At 54.2% G+C, this 16,406-nt stretch overlaps 1 protein-coding gene across 6 annotated transcripts in view; it reads right to left on the bottom strand.

Annotated features, from left to right (window-relative positions):
- The window catches only part of H6PD (hexose-6-phosphate dehydrogenase/glucose 1-dehydrogenase), a 30,064-nt gene that overhangs the window by 12,119 nt on the left and 1,539 nt on the right, over window positions 1–16,406 (bottom strand). The window contains exons 2-4 of one of the 6 annotated variants that reach the window (XM_057695591.1): window positions 13,110–13,294; window positions 8,065–8,756; window positions 6,841–6,958 (exon numbers count right to left, since the gene is read on the bottom strand). In XM_057695591.1, the coding sequence (XP_057551574.1) occupies window positions 6,841–6,958; window positions 8,065–8,682 (736 nt within the window). In that variant the 5' untranslated portion in view covers window positions 8,683–8,756; window positions 13,110–13,294. Of the gene's footprint in view, window positions 1–6,840; window positions 6,959–8,064; window positions 8,757–9,282; window positions 13,054–13,109; window positions 13,295–14,600; window positions 14,732–16,406 lie in introns of those variants that run through there. The other 5 variants (XM_057695573.1, XM_057695606.1, XM_057695565.1 and 2 more) reach the window with 5 other exon arrangements.

The following is a 16,406-nucleotide window of genomic DNA, read 5'->3' as shown; positions in this document are numbered from 1 at the left end:
TATCATATGTTCCATCTATATGAAACATCCAGAATAGGCAAATCCATAGAGACAGAGTAAGTTAATGGTTTCCGGGGTGGGGGCAGGGAGAAATCAGGGGGGCAGAGCTCCTTTTGGGGGGGTGGTGAAAATGTTCTAAAATTGATTGTGGTGGTGGATGCACCGCTCTGTGAACAAACCCAAACCCACTGAATTGCATACTCTGAATAAGGGAATTGTATGATATGTGAGTTACATAGCAATAGAGCTTCCTTTGAAAAGGTGTTTGAGCAGGGAAGTGGAACCCCGAAAGAGGTGCTGTGGGAAGATGAAGCTGTCTAGGATTTGCAAGATGAAGAGAGAGGGGAACAGGTGGAGAGGAAATCGACGGGGCAGCTTTTGCTGCAATCAAAGGAAGTGCCGGGGCCAGAGCAGACAGTGAAGCACAGGGACGTTCTTCAGTGCACGAGTGAAAACCCCGTGGTCCCTGGCTGGATCCGTGAAAGGCAGCGCAGAGATGTGGTCCGGAGTCTCTGGGTCAAGCTGTCGGGTTCAAGGACCCCACCCTGCCGTCATTTAGCCCTGTGACCTCGGGTGAGTGGCTCTACGTCACATACAAAAGTGGTCTGATCACAGTACCTGCCTTGTAGGGCTGCTGTAAGGATTACTGGGGCTTGGGACAAGTGCCTGGCCTGCAGGAAGCACTAATAAACACTGGCCAGCACTTCTTTGATCACAGCTGGGCAACTCAGAGAATGATCACCGTTTGAAAATGAAGTCAGAAAAAAGTAGACGATATTTCATGAGAAAAATGCGATGAGGTTGTGTAAGTTCTAAATCTGCTAGCTTTGACACGGTGATATACACCCAGTGAAAATATCTCAAAGGTAGCTGAAGGTGTAAGTCTAGGGCTTTGGAACGGCAATGAATACTGGAGACAGACTAAATTTCATTACATCCAAAATGCCAATGATGGTGAACGCATCATTATTTTGTCACCACTAAGACAGAAACAGGCTGCCAATTACACTATATCACCCATCAATGGTAAACCCAACTTCAGAGAGGTTCGAAGATGTAAAAATGTGTGTCTTAGAATCAACGAATTACAGGAGATTTAAGAGTGTAAAGAGGATAGTTAAAGCTTTGCGAACAGATGAATTTTTGATGGAGGGAACACAGCCGAGTCTTAAAAAGCCCTGTTATCTGCTTACTAGTCATTAGTTCAGCAAATCCCTAAGTGGCCCTCTTCCTGTTTTTATCCTCTCTCACTCCTGGGGAGAACACATTCATAGGTTTACTACCCGCTGCAGAGAGAGAGCTTCCTTTATTCCTTAATTTCAAGCTGGGTGGGGGAGAGGGGTGCGCCTGACTCAAGCACAGCCCCTACACCTGTGGACTTGGACCCTTTCCTGCTTCGCTATCTTTTCGGGTAAAGTGGAGTGATCAGGCCCAGGGCAGGCACCTCGTGGGGGGGGAGAAGACGGAGCTAAGCACAGGGAGAGGGAGGCAGGGGCTGGTCCTCCTGATGGCGTCCAACAAGGTAACTTCTTCTGGTTGCCACCAGCTATCGTGGACTGAGTTTTCCTGGAAATGATCCACCGTGGCTCCTAGTGTCCTTCCGAGGTTGAAAGCTGAGGGGTTAAAACCCAGCAACATGTGAACAAGGACAGCATAAAGCACGACCAGGTGGGACGATGGGAAGAAAGACCCCCATGAACTTGGCTCCCAAACTGCTCAAACCCAGAGCTCGTCCAAGTCACGGGATCACAAGCATGGGAGACCCGTCACTTTGCCCCTTGGTCGTGGTGTCCTTCACAACCCCGAAAGGCACGAGCAGCTGCGTCCCACACTCCGAGAGGAGCGGCTGCACACCTACCAGATCGGCGGGAACAGGGGAGACAGGGGCGCGCGATGTGGGCAAAGCTGTAGGAGAACCACTCGTGACGGATGCCGCTGTTGCGCATTTTCTGGGAAACAGTCCGATAAGATGTAATAACAGCTATGAAGTCGTTTTCACCCTTCTGGCCTAGTCATTCCACTTCAGAAGTATACTTAAAGGAAAAATACTTCTTAGAATGCTCACAAATGTTCTAGAATTAGATAATGGTTGCATGCCTGTGAATATGTTAAAAACTACTGAATTGTACGCTTTGAAAAAGGGTAAATTTTATGGCATGTGAATCATATCAATTTTTTTTAAAGCTCGCAAAGTACTATTTAAAATAGCAAAAAGTGGAAACAACCAGGATGCCTAATAATAGAACAATTCATATTCTGTGATATAAACAGAATTGAACAGAAACACAGAGCTACTGAAAGGTATATATTATGCAAATTGTCAATACATGGAAATTTAAATACATATATAAATGAGAGAAGGAGATAATATTATGTGAAGAATGGACATAAAGGAGAATTGCAGATGAATTATGGGTCTTTATATAACCCAACACAAGTCACCTACGAGCCACGTGGAGCCCAGAGAGACGGAGAACACTGCTGCTTCCCCTCCCTGCCAACTTGGAAGGAGAACAGCATCTCCATTTGTAGCGTATTTCCGTGCACACTATCTGATTTAAGCCTTAAAACAATCCCAGGAGAGGTAGCAGGGGTCACCATCATCATGTAGAGAAGTTGCTGAGGACGCGGCCTGCACATCTGGGACCAGAAACCCCTCCCCGCTGCGTCCACACTGTGGGAGAGCCCACTTCTCCCAGCAAAACAAAAAAACCCCCCAAATCCAGCTGTGCTCTCTACCAACATCTTCTGGGATCACTAAAAATAAAAAGGGGGGAGGGCCAGGAAGAGAGTGGGTCCACGGGCTGGAGGCCCAGCAGCTGCCCTGGGCTCACCTTGCGGACAGCCCTGCAGACGGCTAGAAGGGGAGCTGAACAAGTTCCCAGCCTTTCCTCGCACCCCAGGCTGGGAGACAGGACCACTGGGAGGATGCTGGCTGTCTTGGGCCCTCCGTGAGGGGTACAGGATGGTCACTACAACCCCCAAAGGTCAACATGCATCATGCCAATGTCAGAATCGGGACCCTCCCAAAGCAGGGACAGCTACACCAGCCTCAGGAAGTCTCCCTCCTTCTTCTGGCCAAAAGAAAGAAAAAAAGAAAAAAAAAAAAAAAAAGCCTTCCAACCAGAGGGGAATCTAGGGCAGCAGAGAGACGGCTGGAGCACATCCTGGCAGGAAGGCCAATTGCCGAGGGCCTGGACAGACTGAGGCTGCAGGCTCAGTGGTTAGGAGCTTGGGTTCTGAGATGCCACAGACCTGGGACCACATCCCAGCTGCCCCAGAAAGAAGGGCCGCCCAGACTTCACAGCTGCACCTCAGTCCATCAGTGGCCGTGATGCGGGTGGACAGGGGTCACCTCCACACACAGGCTAGTGGCCCAGCCAAGGTCACTCTGTGGACGGTCCAGACGGCTGCTCCAGGAGACCCCAGGCAGGTACCCAGGGTTCCTGACTCTCGGGGGCTCACAGGAAGGGACTCCCCAGAGGCGTACCCCAGATGAGGCTGAGAGGGAGCTGGGCCCTGGAGCTGCCGGAGGACCCTCCTCCTCACCCCACTTCCCTCTCTCTCCCTCCTGCCTGTGCAGCAGCCCTGACTGCAGCAGACTCCTCTGGGCCAGAGGCTGCGGCAGAGAAGGAGAAAAAAAACCCTCACACAGCGGTGGAGGGAGGCAGCCCGGGGAGCTGGCCTCCCCACCTGGACGAGTGGGGGTGGGAGAGACATCCAAACCGCCTCACAGCTCAGAAGCCCCCGTCCCAGGGCCTGCAGCTGCCCAGGAGCAGGGACGTCCCTTTCCCAGGCCTGGCCTGCAGCCCCCTCTCCTTCCAGCACTCAGGCCACAGTCTGGGCCGCCACCGGGAGCTGCGTCCCTCCAGCACCGCCCGGCACAGGAGCCTGCGAGGGGGACGGGGGAGGGGAGAGGGCTGCCACACTCTGTCCTTCTGCTTAACGGTCAGACAGCGCGGCTCGGGATCCTGCCTGGATGCTTGTTGGCCAGCTCAGTCCCGCTGCGGCAGCCCGCCTGCTGAGCTCACCAAACCATAGCGAGACACTGCGACCTCCGGCGGGGAGGGCACCCTTTCCTCCTGTGGCCTCCCATCCCCAAGCCCAGGAGGAGGCACTGCCGAGGCCTTGATGTGCTGGGAACAGGGCTTACTGGCCATGGGGGGCTGACGGCAGGGTCCCCAGCTCCTCTCCTCTCTCTCCAGCCTGAACTGGAGTCCACCAGGGCCTCCCTGGGGGATGCGCTCCGAGGCAGGACCCAGAGCGGGGAGCGAGGACCCGCGCTGGGGCCACAGGGCTGCCCCAGGCTGCTTCCTCGGGATGCAGAGAACCTTGTCCTGGGTCCCTGAGGCCCAGGGGAAAGAGAGATAGACAGGTGAGGGAGGGAGGGAGGGAAAGAGACAGACACAGACACAGGGAAGAGGAAGAGAACCACTGTTCTCACTGTTACTGAGGACCCGGTCCACAGCCCCTCGCTGCGGGGATGAGGCAGGAAGTCATCCCGTCACACACCACTAGGGCCTGTGCATCCAATGGGCAGGTCAACAGGCTGACCCGGGCAGGAAGACCCAGCACCCAGAACAGCTGCAGTCCTGCGGGCTGCTCTGACAAGGACAGTGGGCTGAACTAGCCCCTCCGGCTGCACGCCCCGCAGGGCTGGTGCGTGCCCGCTGCCTGCCCTGCTCTGTCTCTCGTTGCCTCCGGGCCCACTGAAGCAGCATGTGCTCCGGGGCTGGCAGCTGTGAGACCCGTGGCTCGGAACCCACACCCTGAAGGCAACGGGGCCTGAGCTTTGGTCGCACACAACAGCCCGAAGGCAGAGCCACGGTGCCACCCTCCCTCCTGGACCTCGACCTCAGCTGCTGTACTGCTCTTCAAACCCGAGACTCTCCCTGCCATAGGCCTGCCGTGGCAAACAGGCTCTCCCAGGCCTCTGCCTGCCTCTCTGTCTTGCCTTCTGTTCTCCCTTCTCCAACATCCAAAGGTAGCTTCACAAGGAAAAGCAGGCCTCCAGTTTGCTCAGCCCCTGGCTCCGCAAGGGATCCTGCAATTTACCTCAGAGAGCAAGAAAGATGGGGTGGCAGGGCTGGAAGAAACGACGCGACAACGCCAACTGGTAATTCCAGGCATCGTGGCTCTTCTCCAACCCAGGGTGGGCCCTGGAAGGAGTTGCCAGAAATGCGGGCGGGGAGGAGACCCAGTGCCAAGCCCAGGGGGAGAGGTGCTGGCCCCCGCCCCCGCCCGCAAGCAGGAGCGACAGCGGCCTCCTCCGGTCTCGCCCCACGCTCTCAGCGACGGATCTGTAGCTCATCTCTTGGCAGATGAGGCCTCACTCCCGCCAGGACACACACGGGCACAAGGAGGAAACCCACAGCCTGAGCCCTTGCTGAGGACAGGAGGGGAAATCTGGAAGACGTGGGGAGGATCCCCGAGGCCCACAAAGGCTCACTGCAGTGGGGACAGCACCTCTTCTCTGCTGCAGGTTCGAGATGGAGAAGCCCAGCTCCCCTGAAGGACAGCAAAGCTCTTTGAGGCCTGGCTCGGGCCAGCCCCCGAGCCCTCCCCTCCCTGCCCCGCGCCCACAGCACCACCTGCGTCATTCACTCTGGAGCTTGTCCTGATACGTTACTTCCCCCAGTGAACCCCTGGGGTACTGGGGACGGCGGCTGGGTCTCACCTCTCTGTACGGCAGCCCCCAGTGCCACAAAGTTTCTAGCTTTGAACTAAACACATGTTCAAAGAGGAAAGGGGAGAAAGCTGAAGAGTCACCAAGGAAAAGAGAAAGAGACAGACCTCCTGGTCCCCCATCCAGGCCTGAGGGGTCTGCGGCCCTACCCTCCACCTGGCACACACTGTGGGGTGGGGCCGGTGGCCCTGGGCTACGGAACGCAGTCAGGGGACGAGCTGGCTGCAGTGCCGGAGCCTGACTGCCTGGACCAGGATCCAGCCCCACCACTCCCAGCCGTGACCTTGGGCCCGTCACCAAACCTCCTCTGTACGTGGAGGCTAATAATAGTGCCCATCTCACATGGCCACTGGGGCATCAGGACACAATACGAATCAGCTTTAATTATTTTGGGTAAGAACCGATGCTTTGAACACATATAGTCAATGCTCACAAAACGTGATGGAATCACAGAACACCAGAGCTCAAAGGGGCCTCAGTGGCTGTTGTCGACACAACCGCTGGCCTCACAGAGGAGGGACAGGACGTGCTGAGGTCACTTGGGTGCAGAGGCAGGCCTGATACTCAGGTGTCCCGACTCCCAGGTCAACACTGCTCATTCCTGAGGTGTTTGCTCAGCACTTCCCAGGTGTGTGCCAGGTGCCAGCGAGCAGGTGGAAGAGACAGATGGGGCAGGGATGCGAGAGCCGCGTGTGCTCTGAGTGTGCAGAGGGACAGACCTTGTCAGGACGGTCAGCAGAGGCTCCCCGACAAAAGTGACCACTGAACTGAGAATGGATGAATGGGAGTAGGGAGGGATGGGAGGTGGGGAGGAGGAGAGGAGGAGAGGGGAGGGGAGGGGAAAGGAGGGGAGGGCAGAGGGAGCTGCTGGTGCACGTACTGGATACAAGCCGGCTGCCGGTCTCCACCACACTCTCTTACCCCCAGAGTTCACTGCCAGCCAGTGTTTCAGCACCTGGGCCAAGTCTACTTAACTGGCCTGCATGTTCCATAAGGGCAGTAATGACCACGCAGCGTTTGCCCACAGGAACCCTGGGATGCAGCACAGCCCAGGCCCTGGAGGGGGACCACACACCTGCAAAAGCGTCCCTCTGAGAAGCACTGGCCAAGACAGGGGGGCGGGGCCGGGCAAACACCTCCCCACGGACACGCACCTTCCGCGTCCACCGTCTCCTTAAGGATGACTTCCACCCGCTCCACGTGGTGCCGGTTCCAGAGGCCGTCCAGGGCCTTGCGGTTCTGGTCTCGGAAGGGCAGGATCTGGGCCACCACCTGCCAGGGAAGGAGACTGTGGTGCTGTGGGCTCCTCTCGGGACGAGGCGGGAACCCTGACTGCAGGAAGGGCCCCCCGGCTTTCTCCCTCTGCTCAGAAGAGAAGCAGGTCCCCGGACGCCAGGGCTCCCAGCCCAGTAAGGATGTCAGAAACCTCTCAGTGACCTACAGGCTTAGCAGCTTCTTACTTTGCCAAGAAAAAGAAATATTTAAGATTTTCTATCTTCTATTACCATCAATTTTTAATACAAGAGACATTTTAACACGAAAAATGGAGCAAGAAAAGCTTCAAATTGAATACCACCCAGTATTTTTTTTTTTCTAATTTTTCCCATAAACGAGTGAAAACCTAGCAGGACGGGCACTGGTCTGAGAACCTGTCTTTGGAAGATTGCAACTCCAAATAGGGCTGGACGGAAGGCGATGCCTCTGCCCCAGGTTACTATGTGGCCCTGGGCCCACGGCCTGGTCAGCCCCAGGGAACACAGGTGCTCATGTACTCTATGCTGTGGTTTCTGGGAAGAGGAGTCCTGAAGGGGTCCCGAGGGTGTGTTAACTGGCCAGCCGACCAGTCTCACCCAGGAGGCTAGCCCCTCGCTCTGCCACTGGGCCTGGAGAAGCGTGGACTTAGGGTCTCTACTCTGTTTTAAGATCTCATTACCAGCCTTCTGGTTCAAAACAAAACTCAGGAAGAAAAAGGCACCGAGAAAACGCAGATGGGTGCGGAGTAAGGTGGTTAATTCTAATTTCCACAGCACACCCAGCTGGAAGCTGAGCCCAGACCCCAGAGGCTCGGGGCCCCCTCTGCAGAGAATGCAGGGCAATGCTGAGAAATCAAGAGCCCAGACCCTGGCTGGGAAACAAAGAGGACAGGATACACAAAAGGATAGGCAGCTGGACATGTGGACAGGGGCCAAGCAGTCCTGTCCTTGCTGCTCACCGCCTGTCCTCCAGCCTCTCACCTCCTGCCCACAGTCAAGATGACCACAGGAACCCAGATTTCACGATGCCTTCAGGCCCGATTTGGCCACCAGTGATGTGGCCCTTGGACATGGGCTACCTGCACCAGCTCCCTCCACCCCGGAAGGCTCCTAGCTGAGGCTCACCTGCTTGCCCAGGTAATGGTCCACCCGGTACATCTCCTCCTCTTGGAAAAAGCTCCCAAGCTCTGTGGCCAGCTGCTGGGCTGAGCGCTGGTCATGGCCAAAGGGTTTCTCGAGGACAACCCGCAGCCAGGCGCCTGGGCCTGGACGGCAGCTGCTGTTGATACTGCGGGCAATGTCCGCATAGGCGAAGGGCGGCACCGAGAAGTAGAAGATCCTGCCGGCCTCCCGGAGGCCTTCATGCTGGATCCGGGCCTCAATGTCCTTGCTCAGGGCCAGATAGTCCTCGGGCATCTTCAGGCGGCGGTACTCACTCAGCTGCTGGAACTGAGCCTTGAGTTCAGCACAGCGACTGGGGGCCATGTCCCTGGGGCAGGAGAGGGACTCCAGGATCTTGGCTATGACCTCCTGGCCCTGCTCGGTGCTCGTCAGAGCAGCCCCATGGAAGCGAAAACTGTGGCCCTTCCCGGCCTCCTCCAGGTACAGCTGGAACAGCCCCCGCCATAGGTATTTCCTGGCCAGGTCCCCAGTGGCTCCCAGCAGGATTACGGAGACGTGTCCTTGGTGTTCCTGGGCCTGCAGGCAGCCAAGCAGGGCCACGCACACGGCCACCATGAGCATCTTCCAAAGGCCTGGGTGCCTGGGGCGTGTGGAGAAGACAAGGAACAAGGAAGGATCAGACACGGCTCAGGTGGCTGCAGTGTGGGGGGGGGGACACATTTCCAGGTTATCAAACATTTCCTGCTTGGCAAGAAACAGCTACCTGTTTTTCAGGAAAATGTTACAGTCCCACAGCTTCCCTCTCCCTCCTCGGCAGCTTGGCTTCTGTGCCAAGAAGCCAGTGGGTCAGGAGGCTGCCCTGTAAGCAGGGACGACACCACTTGCTAAAGGTGGGCCATTCTGCTGCAGGAGCAGGGCAAGGTGGCATCAGCCCCCAGGGAGGCCCTGGCGCTGCTGTGCACTTGGAGCTGTCCATTCTACGACCAAGGCCAATCTCGTCCACCAGAACGGGTGGTTGGGGCCATCAAAGCAGCAGGCCTTGGTCTTGGATGACTGCTGGAGCTGGGAGGAGACATTGCCACCCCCTCACTTCTTCCTCTGCTTTTCCCGTGTCGACAGGCCCAAGCACAAAATGACCACTAATCATTGTTATAGCACAGTGATCAAAAACACAGACTCTGGGACCAACTGGCTGAGTCTGAATCCCAGCTCAACCCTTACCTTGAACATTTATTTAACCTCTCTGGGACGTCCCTGGTGGTCCAGTGGTTAAGACTCTGTGCTCCCAATGCAGGGGGCCCGGGTTCAATCCCTGGTTGGGGAACTAGATCCCACATGCATGCCGCAACTGAGAGTCCACATGCCTCAACTAAAAGATCCCAAGTGCCGCAACTAAGACCTGGGGCAGCCTAAATAAATAATTTTTAAAAAATTACGTAACCTCTCTGCACCTCGGTTTCCTCATCGGAAATGGGGGTATTAGTGATACCTACACCACGGGGCTGTTACAGGATAAAATGAGTTAATATTCAGGGTGTGTTTAGGACAATGCCTACCACCTATTAAGCGCTATATGAGGGTAGCTATCATTATGGAGTATTGCTAATAACAGCAAACACTGAATGCTAGCACGTGCCCAACACGGAGCTAAGCGCTTCTGTGCATTAGCTCTCACTGAATCCAGACAAGAGCCTGAAAAGAATCAGTGGAAGGGGTACTATCATAGTCCCCCCATTTTGCAGATAGACAAGCTGAGGCTCAGGCAGCTGAAGGTCCCATGGTGAGAAAGCAGGGTAGTCGGGCAGGCACCAGGCTCCTCCGCTCCGGAGCTGACAGGCAGCAGTTACGCACTGTGGCCTCCGCGAGGTTAGCCCAACTTCCTGGCTAGTTTTCAGCCTAATTTGAAGTAGTTGACATGCAGCAAAGGCGAGAGGCCTCGGACCTGTCACAAATGCACCGGGGGGTTTACTTTCTCTGGCCTTCTGCTCTGACCAAGGCTGTAGGACTTCACAGGCTCAATTCTTACTCCCCAGCTCTCCCGTTCTCCAACTTCCCACCAAGGCCAGAGCTTTGAAGGAAAGGCAGAGAGAGGTGGGAGGAAAGCAACACGGCTCTCAGACACAGGCGGGGAGACCAGGGCCCAGCCTGGGGCGTGGGAGGACCGAAGAAGGAACTAAGATGACTGATTTGGCACTTCTTACACGGCAGGTATTCTACCAATAATTAACAAAATCCTCAACAATGAGGCTACCGCCTAGTTACACAGATCGGGACACTGAGGTTTAAAGACACAGGAGGACTTCTGCAAAGGCCCTGCAGTGCTTCCCACATCCCGGTATCATCCCCTATATCGAGGGACCAGACCTGCCCCTGACTCTGACGTCAGACCCCCTCCTCCCACTCTGCCCTTTGCCTCCTCCCCATCTCTCTCCAAGATGTCCCCAGTTAGTGGCCTAACAAAGTGAGGCTCTCGCAACAGTGTCTGCACCAGAATCTACAGGACACCAGACATTTCCGTCACTGGAGCTTTAACGGAAGGACCCAAGGACCACACGAGCAGCCCCTCAGCTTCCTCCTCCTCTGTCCCCCTATCTGTGCCCACGCCCAAACCCACAGATGACCTGCAGGACCACTTCCCACTTGCTTCTGCTTTCCTGTCTTTGGCCCTTCAAGCATTTCTTTCTCAAGTGGCACCTGCCCCTGTCTGGAGGGAAGGAAAAGCTGCAAGGTCAGTGCGGGAAAGAGGCAGCTAGAAACCTGAAGCCCAGAGAACAGCCTGGAGGAGGAGGAGCCACCAGCTGTCAGCGGCATCTCAGAGCTCCTGATCAGATACTGGTAGGCAGGGGTCTGGACGTGCCTGGGTGGGCAGGTGAGGGAGCCCCGACGGCCAGCACGTCTACCCCCACCCCGGAAGACTGCAGAAAGCCCTGACGCTCGGCCACCTGGCCTGAGCCGACAACCCCTGGGCCGGCTATTTAATCCTGTTCTGACGCTGACTGCCACCCTGTCCGTGCTGCCAGTTCTCAGGTTAGCCACCCTTATCTCTTGCGTCCGTCCCCGGCCTTCCTTAAACAAATATGAATCAGAAATATCAGTTATTGCAACACGGTTGCTTACTCTGTGGTGGCTAAACAACCAGGGAATAACCCTTTCTTAAAGGAGCACGGGGGAGGGGAGTGTGGGTCTGCGTGTTTGGTTTTCTTATTACCATGTTTTTAAACCTTAACAGTGTTTCTCAAACTTTAACATGCTTATGAATCCCTTGGGGAGCTTTTTAAAATGCAGATTCTGACACAGAGGGTCTGGGGATGGGGTCTAAGGTGCTAAGAGCTGGTCCAAGGAGCCCACTGTGAGGAGCAGGGCTCTGGAACACGGAGCGGTGAAGCCCAGAGCCAGGGCCAGCATGAGAGGAGAGCGTCAGATTCAGCCGGAGGGTCTTCAACCTGCCTCCTACTCCCTCCACCACGGCAATCAACCTCTGACCCAGCAGGCCCAGGGCACACGCAGACATGGGTGTTTCAAAGCAGCCTCGCGTGGTCGAGATCTGCCCATCCCCCCACAAAACCTGGTTGCTAACCACCTCGAGCCTAATAACACCCGACATTTACCGAGCAGTCGGCGTGTGCCAGACGCCGGAAACGCACACTCTCAACCTCCCCTGAAGACAGTGTTGGGACGGAGTTCTGCAAGGATGCCCATTTCACAGATGAGGAAATGGTAGGTGGAGCCAACTGTCGAGTCCCAGAGCCCGAGGTCCCAGTCACTGTGTTAAAGGGCTCCCTTAGTCGAGTGGAGGAAGGTGGCCTTTGGGTCAGAGGACCCGGGCTCAAGGCCACCTCCGAGCTGTGTGACCCAATGAAGTCACCTAGTCAGTCCTCACCTAACAAATGGGCTAACACCCCCAAACTAATGCAGGTTTGCGAAGATTGGCTGAGATGGTAAAAGCCCTACACAAACGCTAAGTTAATTAACGTAAAGTGCCCCCTTGCCCTCCCAGGATGGCACTGTGCCGCAGCTGGCAGGAAAATCTGTGCCATGCCCGCCTCTCAGGCTATAGAGCCCAGCCCTGCAGACAGCACAGGACACACCCTGGCATCTACATAACCCTCCCCTGGCCGGTCCTCACACCCCAAAAGGAGGAAAACAGGTATCCTCCCTGCTGACTTGACAGGGGAACAAACAGGCTCAGAGAAGCCCAATTATGTCAAAGTCGAGACAGGGTCCCAGCCCTGGAGCAGAGGTGAGGTGACAGGGAACCAGATGGCTCCACACCCACCTGTGGCCTAAACTGCTCTCGGGCTGCGAGGCTCTACTTCTGAAGGATTTTCTGAAGCACTTCCTCCTGCCTCCTTGCCTACCCCGAGAGGAACGGGCTGTGAAATACATGTCCTAAGATGACACACTCAAACTTAGCCAAAACACCCGGAGGTGGCATTCCAACAGCTGACCCTGCTCTGAATGGCTTCTATCTTTAACTAATAAACAAGGAAACCATTAGTGCAAAGTCTGAGCCGCTCCGGGACAGGAGGACAGAGTATTTGACTGTGGATTGGAACACGTGGTGATTCCTCCCGAGAAGAACCCAAACACCATGTGACCTTGAACATGCATGTACCCCACTGGGCCTCAGTTTCCCCATCTGTGAAGAGATGGAGCTAAAGGAGCTCTAAGGTACTTTCCTGCCCCTCAACTCTGTTTTCTAAGGAAAGGAGATAATGTTTCTATTATCCTTAGGCCGGGAAATAAAGGACTGAAATAGGAAGCACGGAGCTGATAACTGAGTGTCACTCAGAAGTTAAGGCCAAACTCCTCGAAGCTATAACTTCAGTGTGTGGAGGATGCAATCTCATTTACAACAATTATTATTTGAGATACGTGCCAGAAACACACTATGCTACAAAGTGCGGTGCCGCGGAGGCATCCTCCAGGGGGTGACAGGCTCATCCCAGAGTGGGGACTGACCGGGCCCATGTCCAGAGTCCAGGGCACCTCTGGTTGCCCCCGGCTCCAGGGTAAGCGGTTCCTATCAGGCATCCTGGGAGACTCACCTTGTACAGTACGGCGCTGCTAACATCCCAAAGCGGTGAGCGCTGACGTGGCCAGCCAGAGGGTAAGGACCAGAGTGGGGTTCCAGTCCGTTCTGCCCAAGTGCAAGAGGCAGATGTGGGGCACACCCAGGACCAGTCCCGGCACAGCCCCGGCCGGGGCAGGTGCTCCAGCGGGACAGCCGTTCCTGGGAAACCACAGGAGGAAACAGCTCTGATCCTCTGGTCCCGGCAGACAAGGGGCGGGAGGAAGGAGCTGGGAGGTGAACGCCAGTGGCTGCTGTTCCCTTTCCCAATGCCACACAGACACCTTTGACCTCTACCTTCTGTTTGCCCGGCAGGAGGAAAGGGAATTTGCTTCAAATCACAGTTCAGGAGCTTGGAATTTTTTAAAAGAATGCATGGGAGTAAAACGGGAGTTCAAAGTGAAGATGATTCTTAGCTAAAGTATAAGGGGATGTGCCCAGACCCTCCTACCCTCGCCAACGCCAGTATGTTTCCTGCACTTTCTCCTTTGTGTTCTGGGCCCTCCGTACAGACACCCCCACGCGGATGCAAGTCGAACCCTTCGTGAGGAACTGTGACCTGCATTTTTCCCCCTCAGGGCTAGACGGGGGACGGGACCCCAAGATGGGTCTGAGGCCTTTTTCCTCCCTAATCTCAGAGAGTCCTTATTCTCATCACCTCCTTCGGTATCGACCTTGGGTCCCCGGGACCCAAACAGTGTGCTGGAGCCACCGCCTACCTGCACACAAGACTCCACTGCCACACCTGCGGGAGCCCGTCAAGTCAGCTGTTAAACACGGCCATTACTCAAAACCGAATCACACAAATTTATAACCCAAGTAGTTATATTAAAAACAAAGGTATTATTACTAATGAGAAAAAAATATCAAATTGTACACTTTAAATATATGCAGTTTATCGTATGTCAATTATACCTCAATAAAAGTTCTTAAAAACAAACAAAGGTATTATGGGAATTCTCTGGTGGTCCAGTGGTTAGGACTCTAAGCTTTCAATGCCAAGGGCCTGGGTTCAATCCCTGGTCGGGGAACTAAGATCCTGCCAGCTGTGCCGCTCAGCCAAAGAAAATAAATAAATAAATCTCTTAAAAACAAAAACAAAACAAAACAAGGTATTAAATACTCAAAACTCAACACTCCCTTATTGATTTACTTCATCTTTCTATTATTTAAGCTCTTGACATTATTTAGTCTACTGCATCCGTAAGGTGAAGACCCTCCATTACGGTGTGCTTGACGCTGGCAGCCTTGGGAACCCTTGCTCCACAGGTGTCTGTCGGCAAATGCCATCAACCTGGCTCCCCACCACCAAGTGCCACTCCTTTCAGAGGTTGTTAAACATTCACCAGCACACAACTGCCGGTACACCAAGTCATTATTTCCAGTCTGGACTTTTTCCCCCTAAACTCCAGGCTCATACAATCAACCGCTACTCTGACACCAACAGCTGGATGTCTGCAAGACTCACCTCGTTCAAAACTGAACAGCCATCTCCCAAGTGCTCCAAATGCAGATCTTCACCATTCTCGGTAAAGCGCAACTCGAACCTCCCAGGTGCTCAGGCCAGAGACCCTGGGTCATCCGATCCGTCAGTAAGTCCTACAGTTCCCATCACCAACATTCAGTTAGCATACAACTACTTCTCACCACCTTCCACCTCTCCAGTCTGGTCCTAGCCACCATCACCTCTGTCTGCACCACCGTAGGAACCACCTCACTGGCCTCCCGTTTCTATCTTCGCCTGAACCCAGAAGTTGGAGTGATTTGTTTATCGCATTGGTCAGATCATGTGATTCTTCTGTTTGGTGGCGTGCAGGGTCTACACATTCTGGCCTCCCACCTATTACCTCTCTGATATTTTCTCCTATTCTCTGTCCCTTTCTGGGCTCAGCGACCCATCCTCCTGCCTCAGGGCCTTTGCGCTTGCTGTTTTTGCTGCCTGACCTACTTTTCCCTGCAGATGTCCACGTGGTCCACTCCACTAACTGTAATTCTTTGCTGAAATGTCACCTTTTCAGTGAGGCTTTCTCAGCCGACTCTGTAAAATCGTAAACCTCCCACCTTCATCTCATCCCCTGCTTTCTTCTCCCCATCGTATGTATCTGTATGTGATAAGCATATTTATGTTATTTATTGTCTGTCACCCCTGCCCTCTAGAACCTAAGTGCCAATGAGGACAGAGGTTTTTGTGTTTTGTTCACTGCCTACCTCCAGGGCCTGGCACACAGAAGGTACACTGTAAACATTTGCTGAATGAACAAGCAAATTCCATTTGCCCAAGACCACTGTCACCTGTGTCTGAGCACCTGTGAGTGAATGAAGGCAGGGAGGAATAAATCTCTAATGGTGACTTTGAGCACTGTGACACAGCACACGTTAGCAGCAGTTCACTCCTTGTAACAACACTATGAATAATAAAAGAGATTATCTGTAGAGTATTTAACTAAGTGCCAAATAACTGGGCTAAGAGCTTCACGTGCACCACGCCACTTAATTCTTGACACAGCTTATGAGGTAGGTACTATTAGTGTCCCCATGTTCAGAATAGTAGAGAGGAAACTAAGGTGCAGAGAGAGAAAATAACTTTCTGAAGGTCAGGCAGCGCAGACGTACTAGGATTTACCAGCACTTACTTCCCGCCTACCTGTAACATATGTCACTGCAACCCCAAGTGGCAAATTTAAAACACTGTTTTAGTGTGGACACTGACTCTGCTCCCCTCCAAGACTGGAGTGACCGTGATCTAAACACTCGCAGCAGCCAGTGTTGGCAGCTCTGCTTCCTGAGGTCAGGTCGCCTTGACCACCAACTGCTGTGAATGGCCTTGGCCTCCCATGTCCACGCTAGCAGTTCACGCACCTTCCTTCTGACATCACGAAGACACTGTATTTAAGCCTGAGTTGCTTTCTTAAAACCTGGAAGGCCCTTGGCGGGGGGGGGGGGGCCTCCTTTCTGGACTCCTTAGCCAGTTAGTAGCTGTGTGATCTCACGCAAGTTACTTAACCTCTCCCAACCCCGACCACAGAGTGGGAAAACAAGTCGATGAGAAGCACAAAAGGAGACAATCATATAAAGCACTTGGCACGATGCTCGGTGTACAGTGAGCGCCCATGAGATGTTAGCCTCTGTCATTATTAAACCAACAGCATCATGAATAAAGTGACTTTTCTGGCTAGCTTCTTGGAACCGCTACAGAACCAATTAACGTACCACGACAGAAAAAAACTGCTAAGGAACAGCTCATCGACAGCTTCGTGACCTTCCAGTCACACTG

Source organism: Hippopotamus amphibius, chromosome 1, assembly GCF_030028045.1.
Source record: "Hippopotamus amphibius kiboko isolate mHipAmp2 chromosome 1, mHipAmp2.hap2, whole genome shotgun sequence".
In the NCBI taxonomy this organism is placed as follows: domain Eukaryota; kingdom Metazoa; phylum Chordata; class Mammalia; order Artiodactyla; family Hippopotamidae; genus Hippopotamus; species Hippopotamus amphibius.
Note: the sequence above shows the minus strand (reverse complement) of the source record. Positions and strands in the feature narration are given on the sequence as shown.